This window comes from Eucalyptus grandis, chromosome 6 (genome assembly GCF_016545825.1).
Source record: "Eucalyptus grandis isolate ANBG69807.140 chromosome 6, ASM1654582v1, whole genome shotgun sequence".
NCBI classification, from domain to species: Eukaryota; Viridiplantae; Streptophyta; class Magnoliopsida; order Myrtales; family Myrtaceae; genus Eucalyptus; species Eucalyptus grandis.
The window spans coordinates 27,497,443-27,524,252 of NC_052617.1; the positions used below are offsets into that span (position 1 = coordinate 27,497,443).

The following is a 26,810-nucleotide window of genomic DNA, read 5'->3' on the forward strand; positions in this document are numbered from 1 at the left end:
AATTTAGGGATAAGTGCATTAAAGTTTCAAAGCTTATCAAGAAAACGCAATTGACTCCTAAATTTTTTTAAAAAAATACAATTAAATCCTAAAACTACTCAAATTGGTGCAGTCAAAATTTTCTGTTAATTCCATTCAATTTGGCTAACAAAAAATGCTGACGTGGCTTCTTCTTTTTTTATATTATATTTGTTCTATCCTTATGGCGCTAGTGTGGCTAAAATGACATCGTTTTTGTCTAAATATGATTTTTTAATATAAATTTTTATTAAGTTATAGTAAAAAAAAAAAGGGGTTAATACCCTTAAAAACCCCAAACTGGTACACATGTGACAAATTTACCCCAAACTAATTTTTTGACTACCAAAAAGTCCTAAACTAGTACACCTTTGATAAATTTACCCCAAACTGGTACACTTGTAACAAATTTATCCTATGTTAGTTTTCATTAAATTTTACTATCAAATTATTAAATTAAATGACACGTGACAGTTGACTGGTATACCAATTTGGGATTTTACTCTCCATTTGTCACAATTTACAATTTTTATGATTTTTTTTTTGGTGTGGTGTTAATTCAATTTAACGTGGGCTATATTTGTTATAAATGTATCAGTTTGTTTAGTAGTCGAATAAATTAATTTGGGGTAAATTTGTCATAAAAATACAAGTTTAAGGTTTTTTATTATCAGTCAAGGCAAATTTGTCACACGTATATCAGTTTAGGGTTTTTCATGATCAAAAAAATAGTTTTGGGGTAAATTTGTCATACATATACCAATTTGGGGTTTTTCAAGGTATTAACAAAAAAAAAAAAAAATAGAGATATGTTCACTGGAAGTCTTAAAACTTATCACTTAAGTGCAATTAAGATTTAAAAACTTACAAAAAGTACAATTAAGTTAAAACTTGTCAAATTGGTGCAATTGAGTTCTTTTGTATCTCCGTCCAATTTGGCTAACGAAAAATACTAACATGGCTCTTTTTCTTTTTTCTTTTTTCTCTCTCCTATGTGGCTAAATCATAAAACATAATGATAAAATGATGTTGTTTTGGTTTAAATCTAATTTTTAATACATATTTTATTTAAATTATATTTTAAAGTAAGCTATGTTGAAAAAGGACAAAAGGGTTGTCTACCCGGTGAGGAGTAAGCACGCGCGGAGGCTCATAATCCTCTGGACTAACTGGCCACCTTCAAGCTAAAAGTCATTCTAGAAAGAAATCCGTTTTGTTCGATCGTGCAAGAATAGCCTTTTTCCATTCCAACAATGGCATTAAGGGTTTATTCTGCATCAACATAAGATTGGTAATTCCTTCGACACGTCTACAGAGCTCCTTCTTGTTGCAAGCTTCTAGGCGTTCTAGGGGAACGAAATCCAAAACTTTGTAGTTGGGCTATTGTGCGTGCCACCGTCGTCGCCCCACCATCGCTAGGACGCGAGGGTGGGGGATGGCTAGTGAGCCCTCACCACCTGGTTTCTCCATTTTTTTTTTTTTAAAAAAAAAACCTTATTTTCAAATTTAATTCAAATAAAATTTATATTAAAAATCATGTTTAAGCCAAAATAACATCATTTTAGCAACTTCATCACCACATAATATAGAGAAAAAAATGCCATATTAGCATTTTCCATTGGCTAAATTGGATAAAATTAACGAAATGACTTGATTAAACTAACTTGACATGTTTTAAGACTTTATTGTACTTTTTATAAGTTTTAACACTCAATTGCACTTTCATAACAAATTTTAAGAATTATAACAAAGATATCCCTAAAATATAAGTAAACTTCAAAAAAATTATAACAAAAGAAAAAAAGAAGAAGGAAAACACAGGCAAGAGCTTATAGCCTCACCGTCACCACCCTACCATCGCTAGGAAGGATCAGTGATGGTGAGGGAATGGATGACAAGGTCGCTGGGCCTCAACTTCAGCTAGGGGCCAAGACCCTCACCGACCACAAGCCTAGGACTTCTAGGCCCTCACCCATATTTGACAAGGTCCGCCGGCGAAATGATTTGTGAGAGAAATCCACTGATTGAAGAATGTGTTAGCGACCATCAATTGCCACTCGCCAATTGCTAATTTTATTCCTTAAAGATATATTAGTTCACATATCAGTTAGCAAGAAATCAACAAGCAAATCGTCTTAAGAGAAGTACAAGTTAGAAAAATTATCATGAAAATTGTATTTTCAAGACTCTTGTGGAATTGAGTTACTTCGATATACGTAAATTTTGGAGAAAATTCCATTTACTAGCTTTGAGGTAGTACAGGCTAATTACTTCCGATTTTTTTTTAAATACCATTTATCTCATCTCTGAATAAATAAATAAATAAAAATTATCAGGGCGCGACTAACCTTTCTCGCTAAAATGCGCTGTGCACAGGACTCTCTTGTGAAAAAGTGAAATTTCTACTTAAGTTCTGTATCAAATGTACTTTTTGAAATCTAGATAATTCAATAATAAATACATAAAAAAAAAGGAAAAATTTGTCACCATCAACCTTAAATTTTACCATATCATTTTTTAAAATGATAGATTTACAAATAATGGAGTGCTATGAAGAAATTAGAAAAAACAATTGTCATAATGTGCCTGTTAATTGAGAAAAATATGCAATATTTCTTGTCCGCCTAAAAGATGGCCATTTAGATTTTTTTTTTTTTTAAATTGTCTAATGTGCCTATTATTTTTTTGGATGTTTCATAAGAAACAAGTACATTCTTATTTGTGCTCTCGAATTTTTAAGTTTTCAACCGAATAGATTAAATAATATGGATGATAGTAATTTTGCCTTTTGTGAATTTCATATGTTATTTGATTTGAACTAAGGCTTTGTTTGTTTCGTGAAAAATATGAAGTTTCTGAAAAATATTTTCCATTGAGTTATTTTCTAGGAAAATGACAATATTTTTTGGTGTGTTGGCTGGTGTTTGGTTGAAACTTGAAAAGAAAAGAAAAAATATTTTTTTGTCATTTGGCATGAAAAACTTGATTTGGTTTTCCTAAATAGATATACACTATTTTGGTGCTAATAACTTGTGCATAAACAACTAAAACATTGGGTATGGGCATTGGAGTCCTGGGTTGAGGACCATTCATTGTACAATAATATTTCTATCCTTAGGAACAATTTTGATTCAGAACTAATTTTTATTTTATTTTATTCCTTGAATGAGTTTTTGAACAGAAGAAAGCGTTTGGTAACTATATAAAATTTCCAATCCTGAAATAGAAAAGTAATATAAATGTATTTGGTACGTCCCTAAAAATTTATATTCCAAATTTTTTTTCATTTAATAATAAAATCCTTAGTTGAGTTTTAATCATTTATGTTTAGATAAAACTAGACTTTTGTAAAGATTTAACTGATCAAGATATTCTAAGATGGCATTCAAAAATCAATATAATAAAGTCCTAATAGCTTATTTAATTTTCACATTTTTTATGCTAAATTAATTCTAAACTAGAGTTCACATATAAATCTAGTAAAATTAATCAAATCTAATTTCTAGTTTTTTTTTCTACATTTTTGAATTTTTTTATTTCCAAAAATGGGGGACTCAAATTAGGTTAGGAGACCCGGTTTGGATGTGGGCCTTATCCGGACCTTGTGTTGATTATATAAAGACGAGCATTACCTTATGTTAAGCTTGTTTCTCTTTTTGTTCCTACAAACAAAACAATAGATTTCTTTTACTTTTTGTTACTATTCCAAATCTATTCTCTAATTACTTTTTTATTCTGGTTATTGAAAAATTTAATTAATGTAAATAAACGAATCTATGCTCTTTTTTTGTTCCAATCCAGGGAGCAAAAGAATAAAAACTAAGAAATAAAAATGTTATCAAATGTGGCCTTAAAATTGAAAGGGGAAAGTGAAATCTTACCTAGGAGTTGAACTTTCTTTTAAACCTATATTTACATAGTCATAAGAGAATCTAATAATAACAAAATACTAAATCACATGCTACATTGGTTGCCGCTCAAGTACTTCTCATGTGGTTCCATATGTCTTTTAATTTCTTCTCCTGAGATGCAATAATTATTAGATCGCTCATAAAAAAAGAGAGGCTCGCATAATGTTCGGGTTATCGAAACAGATATTACATGGTTTATAGTCGCGATCCATAAAAAATTTAAATAAATAATCACCCTATTAGAAAAGAGATCCCAGCCTAATCCGGCGATTTCAGATAATATCTTTTTCTTTTTTTTTTTTTTTAAATTTCTTTTGGTTTTTTAATCTCTTGGGAGCATCAGAAGGCAATATACTATGAACGCAGTCCATGAAACATAGCAAGTGCAAAGTTCCTAAATTAGTCAAAGGCTCATCATTTAAGATGCCATGATTGGCTTATCAGCACGTCTCTCTCTAATACAAACAATATGATGAGTCCACCAAGATTAAACATTTATGCAAATTTAAACCAATCATCATTAGAAAAGAAAAATACAATTTTTTTTGCCACAAAAATTCAATTAAAAAATTTAAAATTATATTTTGACTAAAACCACATGTATACAAAACCATATGAATGAATAAAAATTTACTTAGATGGAAATGAAAAATGTAAAAGGTTATAGGTGGATGTGTGTTTGTTTTGCGGAAAATAAATAATAAATTATTTATGAAATATTTTCTTATAATTAATTATTTGTATTGTTACAAAAATGAATCAAAGAAAAATATTTTTGTCATCAATAAAAATTTAAAATATAAATAATTATCCATAATGAACATATTTGTTGACTAATTATCTAAATTGATATAATTGATTATATTTAAAAAAAATATTTTTCACGTAATAAACGGATTTTAAATTTGATAAATTTAATATCTTGACCCCTTCAGCTGCAGGTCAAGAAAGCTTACCGGAGAGGAAAGAGGGTAGGGAACAGTCAAAGAAAGGTTTTCCATCATTTGTTGGCACGAGGGACGGTGTCTGACAGACTGACACGACTCTTTATTTTTTTGGCACAAAAAGCTCCTCCCATTTTTTTTTTTTTAAATTGTTGCTCAGAAACAAGAATAAATCATGTGGAATTTCTTTTATTTATACAATCCATGCAGGTGAAAATTCCGGATTCCCATTCAAAATTTGAACTGATTCGCTTGGAAGACAGGAGGATTTTCAGCAGCGCAATAGAAGATGAAAGGCGCAATCTTTTACGCTTCACCAAAGCAAATATTTTTCTGCTAAAAGTTTTAAAAGATATATTTAAATTTGGCTTAATTATAAGAAAAAATTATCATATTTATATGTTTCAGAATATATCAGGATTTTCAGATTCAAAAAGTTAAAGTATTTCTTGTGGTTTAGGTTTTTACATACCAAAAATAAAGTTAAAAATAAAAGTATATTTTGCCATGCCTTACATATGGAGATCATGGCTAAGAGATAATTAAAGTCTTCTTTTTTCATAAGTAAAGTTTAAATTACGTAAGGCTGAAAATAGATAGATGATTATAAAGCTCCACATATTAACTCCAAAGAATTAGAGAATTTTCATATAGTTCTATAGATATATGTGATACAAAAAAATTAACTTTATTAGGTTGTGAGACACTTTAGTTAAGTAATTTCAAGCTCGATTTAATTGAATACTCGAGCTATTTAAACTCATTACAAAAGAAAAACAAAATTAAATTTGAGAAATTAACATGTTAAATTCAGTAAAATAGTTCATAGGTAAATAACATGTCCATATCCTATCTTTAGGGAACAGCAGCCCATGTCAACCTTAGATTTGGCACAACCAAACCTCCAAGCCACTTTAGGGAAAATGAGTTTATCCCGGTTAAAAACACCCGAGCCTAGCTAGGTTCGAGTCAGGTTTTGATCCTGACTTTAGATCTACCAATTCAGCCAAGAACTAGACTAATGGAGTCAATTCCAGGGCTAAAAAGGGACCACCCAATTGGTTCTAATACAGAACCGCTTCTTCAATTGGTCTTAAAATAACACAGTGTCCCTTTAAGAATTTTCTCTGACTATATTAACCGTTGGATTCAATCTCTTTAGATCTCGTATCCATATAATTAAGCATCAATTTAGTTATGTCCCTCTTATACTTATTATAAATTTTGAAACTAAAAAATTAAAAAGAAAATATAAAAGATATGTTTTATATAGAGTCAAAATCCAATCAATTTGATTCACAATTTCACTCTTTAGGATTTATCCCGTCGGATAGATTACGCATTTTGAAGATCTATTTCAGAAGATGCATGGTCCTCCAACTTTACAAAAGATAGCATCGATTTTGGATCACTTGACTCGCAAATGTGGCTTCACATTTTTTTTTTTTTTGGGTCGAAATAAACACTTGTATTCATATCAATGGAAACTTACAACCTGAATTGTGGCTTCACATTGATATAGAAGATTGTATGAACAATTGATCTACCTAAAAGACCAAAAGTCTTCTAAAACAAACGAGAGAAAGCATATAATTTTCTTTTCGAAAGTGAAATGAACAGAGAGAGAGAGAGAGAGAGAGAGAGAGAGAGAGAGAGAGAGAGGAGAGAATCAGGCGAAACAAAGCCCCATTGGCTGGGTGCTCACTTTCGAAAACAAACAAAAAAAGAACAAAAATTCCCCAGGGTTTCACATGGCTTGCTGCCACCACACAAAGGGCACGGAAAGAGTTTTTTTCTCTTATTTTTCTCGATGCTTTAAAAATGGCCGTGCCAATTATTCACGTTAGCTGTTCATGGAGAATCATTCGCGCCGAAAATCTCCTTAATTTTCCCATTAATCAATCAATAAATTACATAATTTACAAAATTAAAAAGAAAAAGGAAGAAAAAATAGCAAAAGATCCACTCCTCCTGCTCAATAGCTTCAGGACCTCCTCTTTGCTTCGATTCGGCTCAAATTGCGGCTTTTATGGTACCTCATCGGAGATAGCCTCCGCTCCGATTCGAACTCGGGACGACTCGGTGGGACACGGCCGGTCTCCACCCCTTTCTTTGCCATCTCCATAGGAATTCTCATCCGGAGCAACCCTTCTCCCTCGAGCTCGACCCGAATATAATCAAATTACAATTACTCCCCCGAAATTAAGGGGAAATAAAAGAGAAAAAAATTAATGCTTCTTAGGAAAAAAAAAGAGAGAAAAAACCCCATTAGACTTACCTTTCGGCAAATGGTAAGTCAAAAGACAAAAGTGTAAAACCCCCCAACCCAACCCTCGCCAACTCGCCCGAGTCACGCTGTACACATCGAACCAAAACTCAGCCACCTTCCTTACTCGGACTGAGTCGAACCCGGGCCGGAGCCGCCGCATTTTGTTTAGCCGGCGCCGCTACCCTTTTCCTATTTCCGAGCAACCGGAGCTCGAGGAATGCTAGGCACGCAAATCGTGTTTCCTCGGACCGATTTGCAGCATCACCACGCGACCCGATCGTCCATCTCGCCGTCTCTGCATCGGCGCCGAGAGAGACGACGAAGCGATCGTTTCGACACGTGAAGATCTCCGCGGCATCGGTCTCGGTCAACGCTTTTTACGTGTCTCTAGCGGGGGTTTCACCAGATAGTCTTCTCGGCAAGCCCGTGGAGCAGGGGCCGGGACTCGGGCCAGAAGTCGAGGCGGCCGGCGTGGCAGTAGTGCCGCTGGAAGTCCTCGAGGTTGGCGGCCCGGGCGGTGCAGTCCGGCCGGGAGACCAACCGGAGGGCCTCCTCGAAGAAGGACTCGTCGCAGGGGATGGTGAGGGGCCCGTGGTTGGCGAACCCGTACTCCTCCTCGGCCTGGACGAGGAGCTTCCGGAAGATGGGGTGGTTCAGGTGCGTCGCCCGCACCACGAACCGCCTGCACCCCTCCCCGACGCACACCGCCACGTGCCCCGCCGGAACGTCCGCCGGGATGCGGCCCCCGGCGGCGGAGGAGGCTCGCGCCTTGATCCGCCACCGCCGCAGCATCTGCCGCAGCCTCACGATGTGGCGGATCTTGCTGCATTTCCCGATTCCAGCCGACATTTTCCCCCGGAAAGCGATGGACAGTTCTCTCCTTTTGCTGAGCTTTACTTCTGGGTCTCCTTCTTCCTTCGGATCTGGTTAACCTCGAGTGACGATAGAGAGAGAAACTCGGGGGGACTTTCAGGGGCGAGAGCGAGGAGGGTTTTATAGGGGCGGGATTGTGGAATTGCCCTCGAGTTTTGCAGGAAATTACGAGATTCTCTGTGGGGTCAGCCAGTTCTGAGGGGCAGTGATTGGACAGATTTGTGGGTGGGATTTTGCGTTGGAGTTCGGCTTCGATTGCCAATGTGCATTAGAAGAGTAGGTTTAAAGATGAGGTGATTTGGTGAGAGCAATACAATAATTGCTCCCGAATTGAATATGGATTCTATTGTTGCTTTGGGAAATCCTTTTGCTATATCGGTAACCAAAATCTGCTATCTGCTATTCCCATTATACTTAAATTGAACTTGAACTTAGTGCTACATGTGGAAATATATAATGGGGAGGCAAATAAGGGATTTGGAAAAAATGTAAATTTGGGGCCTCTTGCTTTAATAAAATGTGAGGTTTTATGAGACCATTTCTAATTATCCTAAAAAATTAAGCTCTTAAATAAATGTGTGGTTTAATGTTTAAATATTTTAACAAATTTCAAAGACACAATGGGAAACAAGCAAGAGCGCACATAATCTAGTATCGAGCCATAATATCTCACAATGAAGTCAGTATGGGTTCACATAACGAAGATATTAAGAGAATCTCGAGAGTTCAACTTAGAATATTGACAACAGAAATTCGGTTCCTCTCCTCAACAAACGCAAATAATTCCATGCGCGAGCAATTCACTCGAGGCTTTGACCTGTGTTTTATCCAACTCACGATATTAGCAGGGTATTTTCATAGGTCAAGAGATTTATTTAGTTTTCATATCCAATGTTATTTATGCCCTGGGTAGCTTATATAGATGCTCCATGCAAGAAAATATATGCCTTTAGTGGATGCGAATTGGCCATTTGTTAGGAGACGGTTAATCGAGAACATTCATAATTGATAGCGTGGAAAAATCTTTACCCTACATGATGAGAAAGTACATTGGAGTAAACCCACCTACCAATGACGATAGTTGGCCAGACGAGTAATCGTGACGTGTTAGGTTGCTACAAAAGGTAGGGCTAATATGATTTATTACCTTGGTTAATTAGTTCAATTCTCATGCCTTTATTGCCTTGCTTAATTAGTTGAATTCTCTTCATATTCCCTTCAACCTTTAATATATCAGAACACATATAGTATTGAATAGTTTAATTCTCAAATTATCGATTACTCATCACTAGGAAAAAGAGAGTTAACATCTTAACATAGAAAATTTCCTTAATCCGTCGCTTGATAAGAGTGCTGCATTCTTTAACGAATTGCATTGATGAAGTAACCCTTTTATTTGTAAGGATTTCGTTAATAAACACTCTTAGAACACTTTTTAAATAACCAATTTAGAGAATATTGTAATTTCCAGTGCACTAACCGTCCTTGGATCACACACAGCCCTTATTGGAATTTCCAGGCTTTAAAAAATGTATCTTTCTAAATCAAGTATACTCAACAAGTACCTACAAAATACTCATTAAGCGCAACCCTTATTGTAACAACTAAAATGCGATTTGTCGGAAGTGTTGCTTCATTAAAACATTTTGAAAAATTTTAGGATTTAAGTGATCGTTTGAGAGAGTTGAGGCACATATCTTGTACAATAATTTCAGAATCCCCATTATCCTCATCCTCCAAAAGGGCCCGCATTGCCTTAAAAAATAACCTTTCTATCCTCGTATTTTTGTTGCTTCCGAGGTCATTTTGTAAATTAAGTGTTGCCAATTATTTCTTAAGAATGCTTGGAACCATTTTTTGAAATCCTACTAAAAAAACACAAATTTTCACATAGCTCATACGCTGTGGCATATCGCAATTATTTATCTTTTCATTTTTAATTAAAATAAAAGGAGTGGTAAGATACTTGGTGGTCGTTAGTGCGACTCCAACCGCTAGTGCCATAAAACTACTTGTCTTAACTTCCCACTCTCGGCTGAGGAAGTGCCGGCAGAAGCAGCCCACGGTACGATGAATAAAATACACCGCTAACACATTAGGGAATATAAGGTCGCTTTTATTGACCCCAAGATTATTTAATTAAAAAGTAAACGCAAAAAATAAAAGGAAAATAAAAATAAAGTTCTAAGAACTTTTGTTAAATATTTAATCTAGCCGCCAAGGCCTACCTAAGCTAAAAGGGAACAACCAGATAAAAAAAATAAAAATAAAAAAAGGACAGATTTCGCGCTGTCCTGCCTTGAGGAATGCTTTTCTGTATCGCATGGGGGTGTGGGGAATTGAAGATGGAACGAGGAGTTAAAAAGAAAAAGAAAAAAGAAAAACCCACCACATGCTCTGTTGGAATTAGGGTTTTGAAGTAGTTGAGTTGATCCTCTCTCTTACCCACTAGAAGACTTAACAAGACAAACCAAAATAAAAAGTTGAAATTTTATTTATATATTTGGACTACGGTCACATTCAAGTTTTGAGTGAGGATAAATGCTCAGCTCTTACATGATGGATATTGTACGAATTAGAAACTCCAATATGAAGTTACCTAATAAGAGTAATTATTCATGTTGTTGATATAACCTTTCAATCCATGTAAACAGAATCATTTATCTATATTCCTAAAGATAAGTTGAGTTGAAAATATTCTTATATTGTTAAAATATCATGCACAAAATATATTCGATACAACCACATGAAGATGGAGTGATAAATATAGTCATAATGCAAAGTACATTACAAGTGATACTCTAATACCAATATTTCAAGTTGGATTAGAGTAAGAGGTATTGATTTTAATTTCTTACACCCCTTTTCAGGCATTTATGTGTTCCTTTTCTTTGTATGCCACGTATTATTCAACAATTGTTTGCTCTCGATGACATATCAGGATTTCTACTGCATTACCATCAAGTCCATCGTCGTGGGAGAATGAGTGTATAACGTCAAATATGCTTTACTTCTTAACAACAATATGACCGGCGTACTCCTTATTATGTTCCACTGGTGTGCAAAAGATTAAAAGATCTCCCGAGTAACCAATGTATTCTAATGTGTAAGAAAGTGCCATACGACATGCTTATACATCCCCAAGTATAGAAGTAGAAAGTTGGTAGTTTCCACGTCTTAAAAATTTCATGTCGTTTTCGGCAATATTGTAGCTAAGCATTTCTTTATAATTCCCATCTGAAGATGCTTCTGTTTCCTAGCGAGATAATTAAAAAAAAAAACTTAGAAAATATTCTTCAGCTTCGCCAAATCTGACCATACCCCATGTGCAAGGATGCCCCATCTCTCTTTCTCTTTTTTTAAAGTCCCAAAACAAAATGCCAAAAGTTGTTTCCTCCTAACTACAATACTGTCCTTCCATGGAGAATCCTACCCAATCGGAGCTCAGTTAATATTTACTAATTTCCTCTTCCTGATTAGATGAACAAGCGCAGGACGTGTGGCACTTAAAGAGAACATCAACCATCAATCATTTTCCATTATTCCCCTACCTTAAAGATCTCCTAGGTCTAATGTCACTATTATGGAAGAGCATGCACATTGAATGGTCAAGATGGGCCAATCACTTGGGGTGGGTCCACGTGCATGTTAGGGACCTCAGGGTTTCATGTTCATTCCTCCCCTCAGAAGTGTCGCCATAGCATATGATACCCCACAATTGTTCTAGGATCTCAAGCGCTTGGTATAAGTCCAAAAAAATGAACAGAAAACAGCAAAAAAATAAAAATAAAAATAAATAGCTACACAGAAAGTTCCTGTTAGAAACTCCCCCTTCAATAATAACTCAAATTCAATGCACTTGTGTCTTTATCGCCCCTCACTTTGTTTCATTGGATTCATCAACAGACAACATATTTTTTGTTTTGTTGCCATATGGAGATACTGTTGTAGGAAAGTCTGGGGGAAAATATGCAGAATTAGGGGGGATGTTCCTCAGATGCGTGAACTGCAGACAGTGTCAATTTCAATATTTTATTTTTCTTGATTCATAATAATTTCCCAAATAATCAGTAATAAGAACCATGTGTGATGATGGCACTTCATCATACATATGTTCTAATGTGATGGTCCCATTGACGATCTCGCATATTAATGTGTCTCTTACATCCGACACTATTGTAAATACTACTTTATTGGTTAGATGTGTCAAGTTGGATCTCAGATGGTAATTTGAAACAATCGTAAACAAGAAATGGTGAGTATGCTACAATTTTTACTGAATATTGTATACTAAAAGTAATTAGGCAATATCTCTATTGGGTACTTTAAAAATTAAGCCATCCACTTTGTGTATGCATGGATTACACTTATCTAAACATTGGCACGAGTTTTTAGTAAATCAAGAAATAAATAAACATGGTGAGAAGTTTTAGGGTGCGTTTGGTAACGTTTTGTTTAAAAATTGTTCCAGAAACAGAAATAGAAAAATGTGTTTCTGTTCCGGGAACAATTTTGAACAAAAAACGCGTTTGGTAATCGTATAAAATTTCTGTTTCTAAAATAGAAAAAGAAGAAAGAAACACGTTTGTAGAATCGTACAAATTTTCTGTTTTCGGAATAGAAAAAAAAAGTAAAACACGTTTGGTAATCGCACAAAATTTTTGTTCCAATTTGTTTTTCAAGTGTTTTTTTTTAATAAAATGTAAACTTGGTATTAAATTATCATTCTCATGAAATGCTCATCAATTTAATTATGTTCATAGTAAGTGAAAACAAACATTCTAAACATGATCATATTTGCTTACTTGGAAGAAAATTTTTTAAGTTTGTACCAAAATTTTCCCAATTATTTTTTTTTAATGAAGTGTAAACTTGATTTTGAATTCTCATTATCATAAAATGCTCATCAATTTAATTTTGTTCATGGTGAGTAAAGTCAAACATTCTGAACATGGTTATAAGCGCATACTTTGAAGAAAATTTTATAAATAAACTTTGTACCAAATTTTTGTCATGTGCCTTTTCTTTAAATAAAGTATAAACTTGGTATTGCATTATCACTTTAATGAAATGCTCATTAATTTAATTTTGTTCATGGTGGGTGAAGACAAACATTCTGAACATGATCATGTGTATACTTGGAACAAAATTTTGTAAGTAAAATTTGTACAATAAGAGCTAGCTAAAAGAAGAATATCTTATAGATCTCTACATAGACCCTTTCATATATAACATCACAATAATGAAGTAATAGAGTTCATTGTTCAACTTCATCACATTGAATTTGATAAGTGAGTACTTAAAAACAAAATTACAGGAGACAATAGGTCATGGAGCTGCTATAAAAAAACAAAAATACTATCAAATAGACTGGAGGTCCTCTCCAAACATACATTTCCAACTTTCGGCTTTGATATTGCTTCAACAGTTGCTGATTTTGCTTCCTGCATTGAGCCACAAATTGAAGTTAGCAGGACGATGGAACCATTGAATCCACGCCAGCTCTCTAAAATTATGCACAATCAAGCATCACATGTTGGCACTTGTACCATGTACTCTTCAAAGAGATGATTCATTGACAATGGTGTCAACTTGCACACGAGTAACAAGATAATCAGCCAAGCTTAAATGTGTTCCAGTTCAAAAGCTCTTTTGCTGCAGTCTAAGCACGGATTGGTCGAGATTACTTTAACATCAAGGCCAATCAATTGAGAATGTTACAAAAGTCAAGGAGTCAATATCTGGGAGCAATCTTAATGTTGTGAGGACAAGAGTGTACAGTTTCAATAGTGATGGATCAAATGTAAATAGTTCAGTTTATCAAACTACGGCAAAAATCACAATACAACTCTTGCACAAAACGAAAATCTGGTGCAACTAATCAGCCATTGGACACCAACCACCCCCCCCCCAAAAAAAGTTCCTAAAAGCTCCAACCACAATCAACCACTTTTTTCTACTGGTGTTACAAATAAATATCATGGGAGATTAATCTATAATGAGAAAAAAAATACTAAAATTTCACACAAAAAGGAATTTATGCATCAAGAAAGAGTTGACAGTCAAACACAAAATGCTCCAATGCACAAGAAAATCACAAACCCAAAAGTAAAAAGCAACAACATCATGATGATCAAAAGAAAATGACACCAAATAAATGTGGAAGCAACGATCATGCATGCATCCAACATACACACCTCAATCTGTTGAAGTTTGGCCTCAAAGAGTTTATCCTTGTCCTCCTCCTACAGCAGACAATATATATGCTTTTATAATGAGTACGAGGGGAGCATAAACCGATGTGATTATTATTAAGGATACTGTTAACAGTATACTTTACCTCCAATAATTCAATTTTCAGGACATCGCATGCGCATGACACAAGGACAATTAGTAGATTGGAAATTGTTGAGCTTCCTTAATTAATTGATTAACAAGAGCCCCAAAGACCATTAACAAAACCCTATTATTAATAATGATCCATATGTCCCTTTGCAGCCAAGGATTAGAAGAACATACCTTGAGAGTATGCTGATCAGATGCAGGATGGGCAAGAATGAATACACGTTCTATCAAAACAATAACTGGCTCTTTCCCAAGACTCTTCCAGGGAACCTATGCTCGACACAAGGATAAGAAAATTTAAAATACCTGACATTAGCACAGATAACTGAAACAATGGACTAGTCAGAGAAATCAAAAGCATTACTGGTATATGCAACTCTTCCCTACATGACAAGCACTCCTTACACAGCCTTGCATATTCTGACCACAGTCTATATAGTAAACATCAAAACCATCCGTAGGACATGCTTCAGATCAACAACCAAAATAATTCAAGTCTATAGTGTACTTTTGACTAAAGTCCTTATGTTAGCATTTCAAAACATGCAACACGTCTCCACATATGCAACATGCAAAAACATGTCTCAGCATGTGCAAGAGTCAAAAAATTTCTATAAGTTTTTCAGCTTGCAGTAGTTCACAAGTTTTCCCATTCATTATGTTCTGAATCAACATAAAAGCCTAACATTTTCATAAGCCAATGCTCATTCAACACTATGGTCACACGACAGCTCAAAATTTTGTTTAATAAAAAAAAAATTTCCAGTACAGTAGGCTGAAGAAGCAATACATTATTATAGGCACATTTGACATCAAACAAGTCTATGAGTTTAGCCAATATCTTAATAAATGGAGCTCTATGTAGGAGAAAAGAGATTCCTTCCCAAAATTCCCAAAGCTAAATCCAAATTACTGCGAATATTATGTGATTAGTTCATATCCAAAATAGAAAATTCAACCAAGCAAGTCGCCCCTCCACCTTGAGACCAATTCTTGCATGAATTGCTAAAGATCCAATTAGTCCAAGAAAGAGGGGGAGGGATTAGTCACAAATCTTTTGATTCTATCTTTAATCTTCTTCACCCCTTCACATGTCAATAACTAGAATGAAAAAAAGGGAATCTCAACGCTCGTCGCGCGAGCGAGGAGCAACGACCGTCCGCTCGCTCGAGCAGTAAGCAAGCGGGCCTTGCTCTGCTCTGCAGCGAGCGAGCAGAGCAGGGCTCGCTGCAACCAAACTTTCGATCTAGGGCACCGTTGCTCGCCAGATCTGGGCGAGCATGCTCGTCCGGATCTCGAGCGAGCGAGCGACGAGCCGCCGCCGCAAATCCGGCGAGCAACGGTGCCCTAGATCCGGGCGATGGCTGGTCGGAGCTCGAGCCGCTCGAGCTCCAACCAGCCATCGCCCAGATCTGCGAGGGCCTCGTCAATCGGTGAAGAAGAGGAGTGAGCAGGTTCACCTGGTGAAGGAGCAGCGGCTGTCGTCGCCGGAGAGGACGACGGTGGAGAAGCCGGATGGTCTCGAGACAGAGGCGGCTGTCGGCGCCGGAGAGTGGGAGGCGCCGGAGAAGATGGCGGTGGAGAAGATGGAGGAGGAGAGGCTGCGGTGTTCGAAGGAATGACCAAGAAATAGAAAAGAAACACGAGAGTTATGTTTTTGTTCCTCTTTTGTTCTTCAATTGTGTTCCAGAAATAAGAAACACAATTTTTTTGTTTCTTATTTCTGTTCTACATTTGTTCCTGGGAACAAAAGAACAAAAAAGAAACAGAAACGCGTCCAAACGTGTTTCTGTTTCTTTTTTGTTCCCAGGAACAGAAAAACAAAAAAAGTGTTTAGAAACAGAAAAAATGAACAAAAAACAAACGCAGCCTTAGGGCACGTTTGGCTGCACCTTTCCCGTGAACAGAAATTTCTGTTTTTTGTTCTCGGGAACAAAAAGGAACAGTAAACGCGTTTGTGTGCGTTTCGTTCCTTTTTGTTCTTTTGTTCCCAGGAACAAAAAAACAGAAACAAGAAACAAAAAAACTTGTTTCTTGTTTTGAACACAAATCGAAACAAAAAAGGAACAAAATTGTGTTCCTTTCTTATTTCTTGGATAGTGCTCGAACAGGGCCTCCTCTCCCCCGCGACGAGCTTCCTCCCGCGACCGCGACAAGCGACGAGTGATGGGCGAAGAGCTTCTCCTCCGGCGACCTGCGACGAGCGACGAGCTTCTCCTCCTCCGACCTCGCGACGAGCGTCTCCCGCGACGAGCGTCTCCTCCCGCGACGAGCGCCTCCTCCCGCGAGCGCAGAATTCCATCGTCTTCTCGGCGCCCGTCTCGACAGCCGCCTGCTCCTTCACCAGGTAAACGTCGTCACCTTGCTCCTCCTTCACCGATTGTCTTCACTTCGGCGAGAGCTCGAGTGTTAGGGCTCGCTCGAGGAATCGCTTGCCCGGATCTGCGAGCCGCTTGCTCGAGCGAGTCTCGCAGATCCGGGCGAGCGTTGCTCCCCGGATCGCGACGAGCAGCTCGTCCGCTCACTCGAGATCCGGGCGAGCGAGCGAGCAGCGAGCCGCCGCTGCTCGGGCTCGGCTTGAGCGAGCGAGCCGAGCGTCGCCGCTCTCAGCTCGGGCTCGGCTCGAGCGAGCGAGCAGTGAGCTTTGCTGCTGCTCGGGCTCGGCTCGAGCGAGCGAGAGCAACGAGCGTCGCCGCTGCTGCTCGAGCTCGGGCTCGGCTCGAGCGAGCGAGCGAGCGAGCGTCGCTGCTGCTCGGGCTCGGCTCGGGCTCGGCTCGAGCGAGCGAGCGCGGCGTCGCGCTGCTCGGGCTCGGCTCGAGCGAGCGCGGGGCAGCGAGCGTCGCGCCTTGCTCGAGCTCGGCTCGCCACCACCATCTTCCATCAACTTCGCAACAAGTATTTCAAATTTGATCCTCCCTCTTTGATGAATTCTTGAATTTCTTGTGGTTGTTTTACTTCTGGGTCGTCCGGAATCAGTCCCAAAATTCATCATTTTCCTGTGTTTCGCTTGAAAAAAGAATAGATGGCCTGGTTTCAACAGAGGTAACTCAGCTGGCGAGCGAGTTCGGTTTGACTGTGAGTGAGTGTGTGGGGTTTGCAGCGGCCGTGTTGAAGGGTGGTTGGGCGGGCAAAGGTTGGATCTTTCGGTTTCTCCCCCCGAGCACTTAAGCACTTATAATTTTTCTCAATCGACAAGAAATAATTATTAAATCTCGCTCTCAAATCTCAATTTCGGAACTCTTCTCTCTCGTCCATCACTACAATACCAAAATAGTCCACCGCCGTTCATCACGCACCGAGAGAGAGCGCGAGAGATACATTCATGGAATAAATATACAATTAACCGTCACTAGTTGCTCTCTTCAAATCTGACCAAACCCTTCTCTTGCTCGCTTTGCCATGTATGAGCAAAAGTAGCATATTCATCCCGGTTCATTCTCTTTCCGGGTCTTCCAAGAACTAACCATTGGGCTCTCAATACAGAGGTAAATACTCTTTCTTTTGTGCTTGTGTTGATTGGTTTTCCTTGGTTTCTTCATTCGTCTATCAAAGGATGTTTATCAATTGATTGGTTTACGGGGCAGTCTATGCATTTACTTGTTTTTTGAAATGACAAAACTAGCGGTTCACTAAGAACAAGGAGGAATATTCCAACGTATACGTGAATATGATGTATTGATGGGTGTTGTTAGATCTGGCCTTTGCTGGCGTTCCTCGACACCATGACGAGTTGCTGTTCTGTTGATCTTTGTCCCACGATCCTGTTGTCCCGCGATCTTGTTGTTCTATGGCAAATATCTCCTGTTGTTCTCAATTTGCGTTTTGTCCCGTATTGCTTGGATTTGGTCGAATATTAGTATTTTCTGTGTGTCTCTATGAACCCTTGCGACTCAAGGGGAGAAAGACAAAAGGAAGAAGATGACGCCCGAAGAAGAGAACGTGTAGAGGGGTAGACTAAAGGGGAGGAGAAAAATAAAAGTGAAAGAAAAGAAAAGAACAGAAAAAGAAAAAGAAAAAAGGCACGTGAGAAGAACAACGTTGTCGACTTGTTCATTTAGTACATTCTTTGTGAATCTATAAGAACAACGTTGTTCGACTTTTTTTTGTAGGAATGTTGGGGATTATACATTATGCGAGATCCTTGATATCTTATGACTATAATGCTTCGATTTTTTCTCTTTAAGTTATGGATTTGCAGAGAATGGAGGGTGCTGTTTCGTTGTTGCCTTATTGCTTATTGTCTTGAATTTTTCTTTACTTAAGGTACATCCTCAATTGGTTGATTCATTCTCAAGTGAACGCTGATGCTTTGAGAACTTCGGTGGATCCATCCAAAGTTCCGCCTTGCCGGTGCCAATCCACGAAGACATACTCTTTTTCCCTTGCTCTGTTCCGAATTTGCCAGTCCCTGCCACATAAATCGCAATTTGCTGAATTTGGAAACAATCATCCGCACGCTAAGGTTGGCCTCTCGGTTCTTTTTTTTTTCATTTTCTTAATCTTAGAGATCTTATAATTTAGTTGGACCATTCACAAAATAGGATGGGGTATACGGATCCATATAGGTTACCATGCTAATTTTGTATATGGCGTGTAGTTCTTACGGTTTTATGTTAATGATTTAATTCATAACTCATGTGATGCTCAACCGGTCGAAGATTCAATGGCATCCGAGAGACACGCATTCAATGCAAAGTGGACGGAGTCTATAACCAATATACTTATCGGCTTATTGGTGGATGAGGTCAAAAAGGGAAACCGCACCTCTTCCACTTTCAACAAAGTCGGGTGGAGGAATGTACGGTCCGAACTCGCAAATGACAGATTCCAATTTACCATGGTTCAGCTGAGGAACAAGGTAAACAAACTGAAACAACAGTATGGCAGTTTTCACAAACTCATTTCTCAGTCCGGATTTGGTTGGGATAATGTCAACAAAAGAGTTACTGTCGAAGATCCAAGTGTATGGGAATCTCATATCAAGGTATTTCTTAACTTTGTGGTCATTTTGATATTATTACAAATGTCAATTATGAAATGTATGATTATATTGCTGAAATGTCATTATTGTAAAAATTGTAGGATAATGTCGAGTGGGCAAGATTCAGGAAGAATGGACTTCCTCAGTATCCTGAGCTTTGTATTATTTTTGGTGGTACATATGCTACTGGGAATTATGCCGTAGGATGTGCTCAAGAAGACAATCTGTCGGATGATGATGACAATGATGATGACAATGTACGGGGTGACAATAGTGGTGGCGGTGCAGATGGTGTCAATGCAGGTGGAGGTGGTGACTATGATGGTAGCAATGCAAATGATTTCATTGGATACCATAGTGATGACAGACTTTTTACAGCAGACGATATTGGAACTTCAGCTCGTGGGAAGCACAAATTGGATAGAACTCCAAATAGTAAGCGGAGAAGAAAGAGCAACCAATCCAGTTTTGATGAAACTTGTAGAGCCATACAAGATTTTCTAAAAGTTAAGTCACCAAGTCCATCTGGTGATGGCTCGCGAGCTCGGGGACTTCACAACCACCTGTTGACCCTTTCTTCGTATCTCTGCGGTCCAGATTCTAAACAATATGCCCGAGCTAGAGCAAGATGTTTACAATAAAGCAGTGGAACGAGCATGCGTCAATCGTGAATGGAGGGAGGCTTTCATTACATGCATACCTGCAAGGAGGATTGGCCTTCTTCAATTTCTTTAGTTGATATTTGGAAATATATTATGAATTGCATGGAGTTTCATTAGACTGTATGATGTATATTATCTATTAATCTTTAGTTTATTCAAATATGATTAGTGTTGAGACTCTTGTAATATCTTATTGAGATTTTATGACTTATGTTATTAATTATTATTATGATGTGTTTTCAAAATCTATATTGATGTTTTGGTCATTTTTGTGATTGTATAGGTACTATGGAAGGGGGATCAAATAGTGTGTCTAATGAGCAAGTACAACCAGTTGAACAATTCTCGGGTGATGACATTAACATATTGGTAGCGTGGCTCTGCTTAGCTGCGATGGAGACATCCCTCCATACGAGAGAACCTATTAGGGACAGTCAATTATCAGGAAGAGAATGGATAAGGGAGATTGTTCATGGACATTCAGATAGGATATATGAAGCATTTAGGATGGAGAGACATGTTTTTCTGAATTTATGTGACTTAATGAGGGTAAGGGGTTGGTTGAAAGATAGTCGATTTGTTCACATAGATGAACAAGTTGGGATATTTTTAAGTGTGGTTACTCACAATAACTCAAATAGAGATTTATGTGAGAGATTCCAACATTCAGGAGAAACGATTAGCAAGTATTTCAATAGAGTGTTGAAAGCAATGATCAAATTTTCAAAGGAGATAATCAAACCACCGTCCTTTGACGTCATTCCACAAGAAATTCTTATTGATCCTAGTCATAAACGCTATTTCAAGGTATGATTTTTATATTAATTTTATACCGTCAAATACATGTACTTGATAATCTTATATGATATTGATTGTTAATATATTAACAGGGCTGCGTAGGTGCTATGGATGGCACCCATATAGATGCTACCGTTCGTGTCTCAGCAGATTCCATTTAGAGGTAGGAGTGGGAGAACAACCCAGAATGTGCTGTGTATTTGCTCTTTTGATATGAAATTTACTTTCGTGTATGCTGGATGGGAAGGATCTGCCAACGATTGTCGAGTGCTTTCAGCAGCACTCGAAAATCCGCAACTGCAATTTCCCCGACTACCACCTGGTATTTACTTTGTTTATGAAGACAATTTTATGATTATATATTATGGTTCAATATCACAACAAAATTAAATTGATAAGCATGTTACAGGGAAATATTACGTGGTAGATTCAGGTTATGCAGCACTTCCAGGATTTTTAAATCCATTTAAAGGCGATCGGTATCATCTAAGCGAGTATAGAGGGAATGGGGGACAACCAAGGACAGCAAGAGAATTGTTCAACAAAAAGCACTCTTCATTGAGAAATGTAATTGAGAGGTCATTTGGGGCATTAAAGAATCGATTCACCATTTTGAGACAGATGCCTCCATTTACAATTCGGAAGCAAGCATTTGTTGTAATTGCTTGTTGTGCTCTCCACAATTATATTCGTGATCAAGATGCGATGGATAGAAACTTTTCCATATATGGAGATCCGGAATATCCATGCGGACCTACAGAATTGGAGGTTGCAGATGATACATTGCATGATGCACCTGGAATAAACATGCTTAGGACAAGGATTGCAAATAAAATGGCGAGGGATCATAATATGCCTGAAATTTCATGACTTTGTGTTTCTGACTTTTGTAATTTTGTTTTTAAGTATTCACTTATCAAATCCAATGTGATGAAGTTGAACAATGAACTATATTACTTCATTATTATGATGTTATGTATGAAAGGGTCTACGTAGAGATCTATGAAGTATTCTTCTTTTAGGTAGCTCTTATGGTGGGATTTTTACTTATGAAATTTTGTTCCAAGTATGCACATGATCATGTTCAAAATGTTTGTCTTCAACAACTATGAACAAAATTAAATTGATGAGCATTTCATTAGAGTTATAATGCAATACCAAGTTTACACTTTATCGAAAAAAAAAAGGCACGTGAGAACAATTTGGAACAAAGTTTATTTATAAACTTTTCTTCAGAGTATGCACTTATAACTATGTTCAGAATGTTTGACTTTACTCACCATGAACAAAATTAAATTGATGAACATTTTATGATAATGAGAATTCAAAGTCAAGTTTACACTTTATTTAAAAAAAAACAAACTGGAAAATTTTGGTACGAACTTAAAATATTTATTCCGTTCAAAGCAAATATGATCAAGTTTAGAATGTTTGTTTTCACTTAATATGAACAAAATTAAATTGATAAGCATTTCATGAGAATGATAATTTAATACCAAGTTCACATTTTATTAAAAAAAAAACAATTGGAAAAAAATTGGAACAGAAATTTTGTACGTAACCAAACGTGTTTCTGTTCTTTTTCTATTCCAGAAACAGAATTTTTTTACAGTTACCAAACGTGTTTCTGTTCTTTTTCTATTCCAGAAACAGAAATTTTATACATTACCAAACGCGTTTTTTGTTCAGAAATTGTTCCCGTGAACAGAAACACTTTTTTCTATTTCTGTTTCCTGGAACAATTTTTAAACAGAAACGCAAACAAACGCGCCCTTAGTATCCCAGGCTGCCCAAGAAAATAACTCCAAGAGCACATGCATAAATGCAATTTTTTTTTTTTTTTTTTGGAAGATGTTCAAGAATAATAGGTAAGTAGTTAAGAGGCCCGCGTGGTAAACATATTTTATTCTTCTTTCTTTCATTATTAATGGGAAAACTTTTGTATGTCGGTGATTTCGGATTGTTATCCCTTGGGCATAGTAAATGCCAAGTGAAAATATTTGTCAAATCGGACGTGGAGAAGGACCTGAATTTTTAGACTCAAAGTTTGGCTAAACAGAAATATACAAAAAAAGAAAAAGCATGTACATTTTTTTATTCAGTTTCATATTCTTAGCATCTCTTCTGATCCGTTGTTTTAATTTTATTTGAATTCTAAGAGTAAAAGTAAAAGTTTTCGTACAATAACTAATTAATTAAAGTTTGTGTCTTAAAGAAAGAATTATGGCACGTTTGGTAATGATAATGTTTCCGAGAACAATTTTTGATCATAAATGGTTTTTTCTTATTCTATTCTCGAGAACAATTTCTAAGAAAAATGGCATTTAATAATTGTCCAGAATTTATATTCCTAGGACAAAAATGCATTCGGTAGGCTTCTTAAATTTTTTTGTTATTTTAATTTTTTAATACTTTTAGTATATTTTTCTTATTTTTCTCTTTTTCCTTTTTCTTTTTCTCTTCTTCTTCCTCCTTTTTAGCCGGTCATCGACCATGGCGGTGGTTGGTGACTAGCTGGATGAGGTCCGATTAGCTCGTTGGAGGCTCGCTTGGCCAAGGCGAGCATCGGCCTTGCTAGATCTAGGCGAGGCCAAGGCTCGTTGGTGGCTAGGAGAGTCTCACTAGGCCACCGGTGAGAATCGACCTTGCCCAGGCTCGACCTTGCCGAAGTGGCATGAGGTCGGCCTCACCCTAGCCTGGCGAGGCTTGGTCTTGCCTTGGTTGGGCGAGGTCAACCTCACCCAAATCTAGTAAGGCCGAGCTCACCCAGCCACCGCGAGGCTTGGGCCAATGAGCCTCGACGTGGCTTGGTGTTGCCGGCCCTCGTCTAGCCGGTTGTCAGTCATGGCCGAGGTCGGCAACCGGCCAAAAAGAAGAAGAAGAAAAGGGAAGAGAAGAAGAGAAAATAAAAAAAATTGGAATTAATTTTAGGAATTGTTTTCGGGAACAAGAAGTAACTTTTTTCTACTTCTTGATTTTTTTCCAAATCTATTTCAAGGAACAAAAAACTAATTTTGTTCCCAAGAACAAAAAAAAAAAAAAAATTACCAAACGGATTTCTGCTATTTTTTTTCCTCCCCAAAACAAAAGAACAAAATCAGTTTTTCCCGGGAGTGTTACCAAACGGACCCTTATAAACTTCACTCTATCTCTTTAATCATATTCAAGTTTACTAGATTTTAGATCAAATTGATTTCATTTTCATTATATTCTAAAAGGATTTTTTTTTTAAACAATGTTTCAAATAGGAAAATAAAACAAATGGAAAGTACATTTTTTTTTTTTTGTCAAAGCTTTGCCGAATTAAATAAATTATACATCTGTTTCATCTTTAGTTGATTATATTTGGTTGAACTAAATAAATCATATCAGTTAATTGTATCTTTTCACGCTGTACGCTACCCAAACTTGGCCCAACAAAAAATACGCTTAAAAAAAATTAAGCTTATTTTTCTTTATCCATTTATTGTTAAAACGTAAATTTTGCTTAGAAATAGAAGTTTGGGGATTGCATGTCAATAAACTAATGGAATAGTTTGAATGTGACCACTTGGCAAAACTTATCATATGTCTTGTCACGCAGCAATTACAAAAACAAGGTAAAGTGTCATTTTGCGAGCACAAGAGTAAAAATTCTCTACTTTAATTTTAACTATATATACTAAATTGCATCCTCACTCCTTCTTATTGACAATTACGTTTGGTTGAATATGATAGGATATCAGATTTCTTACACTTCGATCTATTGTTTGGTAAACTCAAAAGTTAATATATATGGAGTTAAAAAACACTTTTATTCGCAAAAAATTCCGAGATAAGCTCAAACGTCCCAATCAAGATAAATAAAGTCAATGAAAACTTATAATTAGATGAGCTATTTGCAATTATGTGTAAGCTAATATTTACTTTTGTTACGCTCTATGAACAGCGAAGACATTATTGTATATAATTTGAAAAAGGATTTTGTTGAAAAAGATACCTGGAATACTTTTTAAACATTTTCAATGAAAATGTATCGATTTTCAAGATATTAGTTACACACTTCATAAAAACAATAGTAATGAGGGCGAGATCAACCCCACACCCAAGACGCCTCGCTCCATCCCCGCCCCATGCCTCACGAGGGACAATTTTCCTAACCCCATTCCAGGCCCCACGTAGCAATGCGGCGCTTCGGCTTCGCCCCCGTCCAGTTTGCCCTATGTATAAATTAGTTCTTTAAAAAAGTAAACAAAAAAATGATAAATCATATGGTATTATTACATAATTTTTAGTTTTAGATTAATCATGCCAAATTAATCTCAGACACATATTTTTATTTTAGTTGTTATAAGTAAAACAAAATAATAATAAAAGTAGGATAGTAGACAAATTTGAGAATATTAACATGCGAAAGAAAAACATAACAAATGAATAACATTAAGGGAAAATTCTAAATAAGTGCCTAAAGTATTCTCGTTTTCTCAGATAAGAGCACATAGCAGACATTATTTTAAATAAAAGTTTGAAATGATCATATCAATCTTAAAGAATGGCTTAAAGTGGTTATAATTGTTTCAAATAAGGGTCTCGTCTCACCCATCAGCAAATTATTCTGGCCACTCAGGAATATTTTTTTTCAAACACAAGTTAAAAACTTTCAAAAAAATTTTAAAAAATGGAAAACACTGGTGGAAGGAAGCACTCTCTCACCTATGGCTGTTGCCCCATCGCAGGTGGAGCAATGATGAAGGTTGGCGGGGTTGCCAGTAACTAGGCGAGGGCCAGCGACCCTCACCAGCCAGAGTTGAAGGCTCATTGGTCCTTACCAAAAAGTGGGAAAGGGTGACAACCCTCTCCCAGATTTGGGCGAGGGTCGCCTACCCTCCCCATGGCTTGGGAGAGGGTCGTTTGCCCTTGTGTAGGCCCAACGGCCCTCACCCAGCTCATCTGGACCTCGCCCTAGGTTTGGGGGCGCGGGTGAGTGTTATTGAGCTTGTGTGAGGACCAACGACCCTCGCCAAATTTAGGAGAGGGTTGTTGCCCTCTCTCGCTTCTAGCAAGGGTGGCCGGCCCTCCCCCATGCACCGGCGTCCTTGCCAGCCTTTGTCACCACCCCACCAGTGATGAGAACGATAGCCACAGCACTCACCTATGTTTTTCTTTTTTAATGAAAAAATAGAAAAAATGGGGGAAAAGTTAAAAAAATTTTAAAAGATGAAATTTCTCTTCACAGTCGGTGAGTTCAAGTCCTTATTTGAAAAAAATACATTTTAGATCCTTATTTGAGAAAGTAAGGGCACTTTGAGCCTTCATTTGAAGTAATGTCCACTTCAAACCCTTTATTTGAGAAAATGAGAGTACTTCAAACCCTTATTTGCAAAATTTTCTTAACATTAATGAAAAAAAAAATGATTTCTCATGCGGAACGGGCAAGGTGGGATTGTGGGAGATCTCATTCTCCTTGCCCTAATTGCAGCGGGACGTTGCAATGTTGCCATTTCCACGGTCGATGTAGTAAAAGCTGTAGAACATTCTTAGTTATTTGACAAATGCTCCACAACACCTCCTAGTCAATTCCTATAAAAAAAGATTTTACGTTGCAATATACTGATTTAATGTTATAATAAGTTATTACTTATAAAAATGGTATAATAAGTTAATCATATTGGGATCATTTGTTTTGAACATCTTGCCTTAAACAATTTTGATATTTGTGAAATTGAAAACTTCATTATTTTCGAGCAGTTAAGTAATGCTTTTTTTTTTTTTAATCGGATCGTCTAAAAAGTATTTTCATTGTTCAGCTCATTAATGAGAAAGACATGGTGCTCTTTTGGGAAGAGGTACCTTATAAATGAAGTGAGGCGTAAAATATCCAAGTTAGCCAAGGGTGAGAACTACTTTTATTTGAGTTGTTTTTGGTATATTAAAAGGACTTAGTTAATGATTATATTGGCACTTGCTACAAGGCATAGTTGGAAAATCGAGATACGAATCATGGATTGAAATTTCAAATTCACGAGTCGT

The 26,810-nt window shown here is 37.0% G+C and overlaps 1 protein-coding gene across 1 annotated transcript; it reads right to left on the bottom strand.

The window, feature by feature from the left end:
- Positions 1 to 6,737: 6,737 nt before the first annotated feature.
- On the bottom strand, positions 6,738 to 8,103 carry LOC104449147 (auxin-responsive protein SAUR50). The gene has a single exon (XM_010063186.3). The coding sequence runs from the start codon at positions 7,989 to 7,991 to the stop codon at positions 7,542 to 7,544; it is 450 nt and encodes a 149-aa protein (XP_010061488.1). The 5' UTR covers positions 7,992 to 8,103; the 3' UTR covers positions 6,738 to 7,541.
- Positions 8,104 to 26,810: the final 18,707 nt, after the last annotated feature.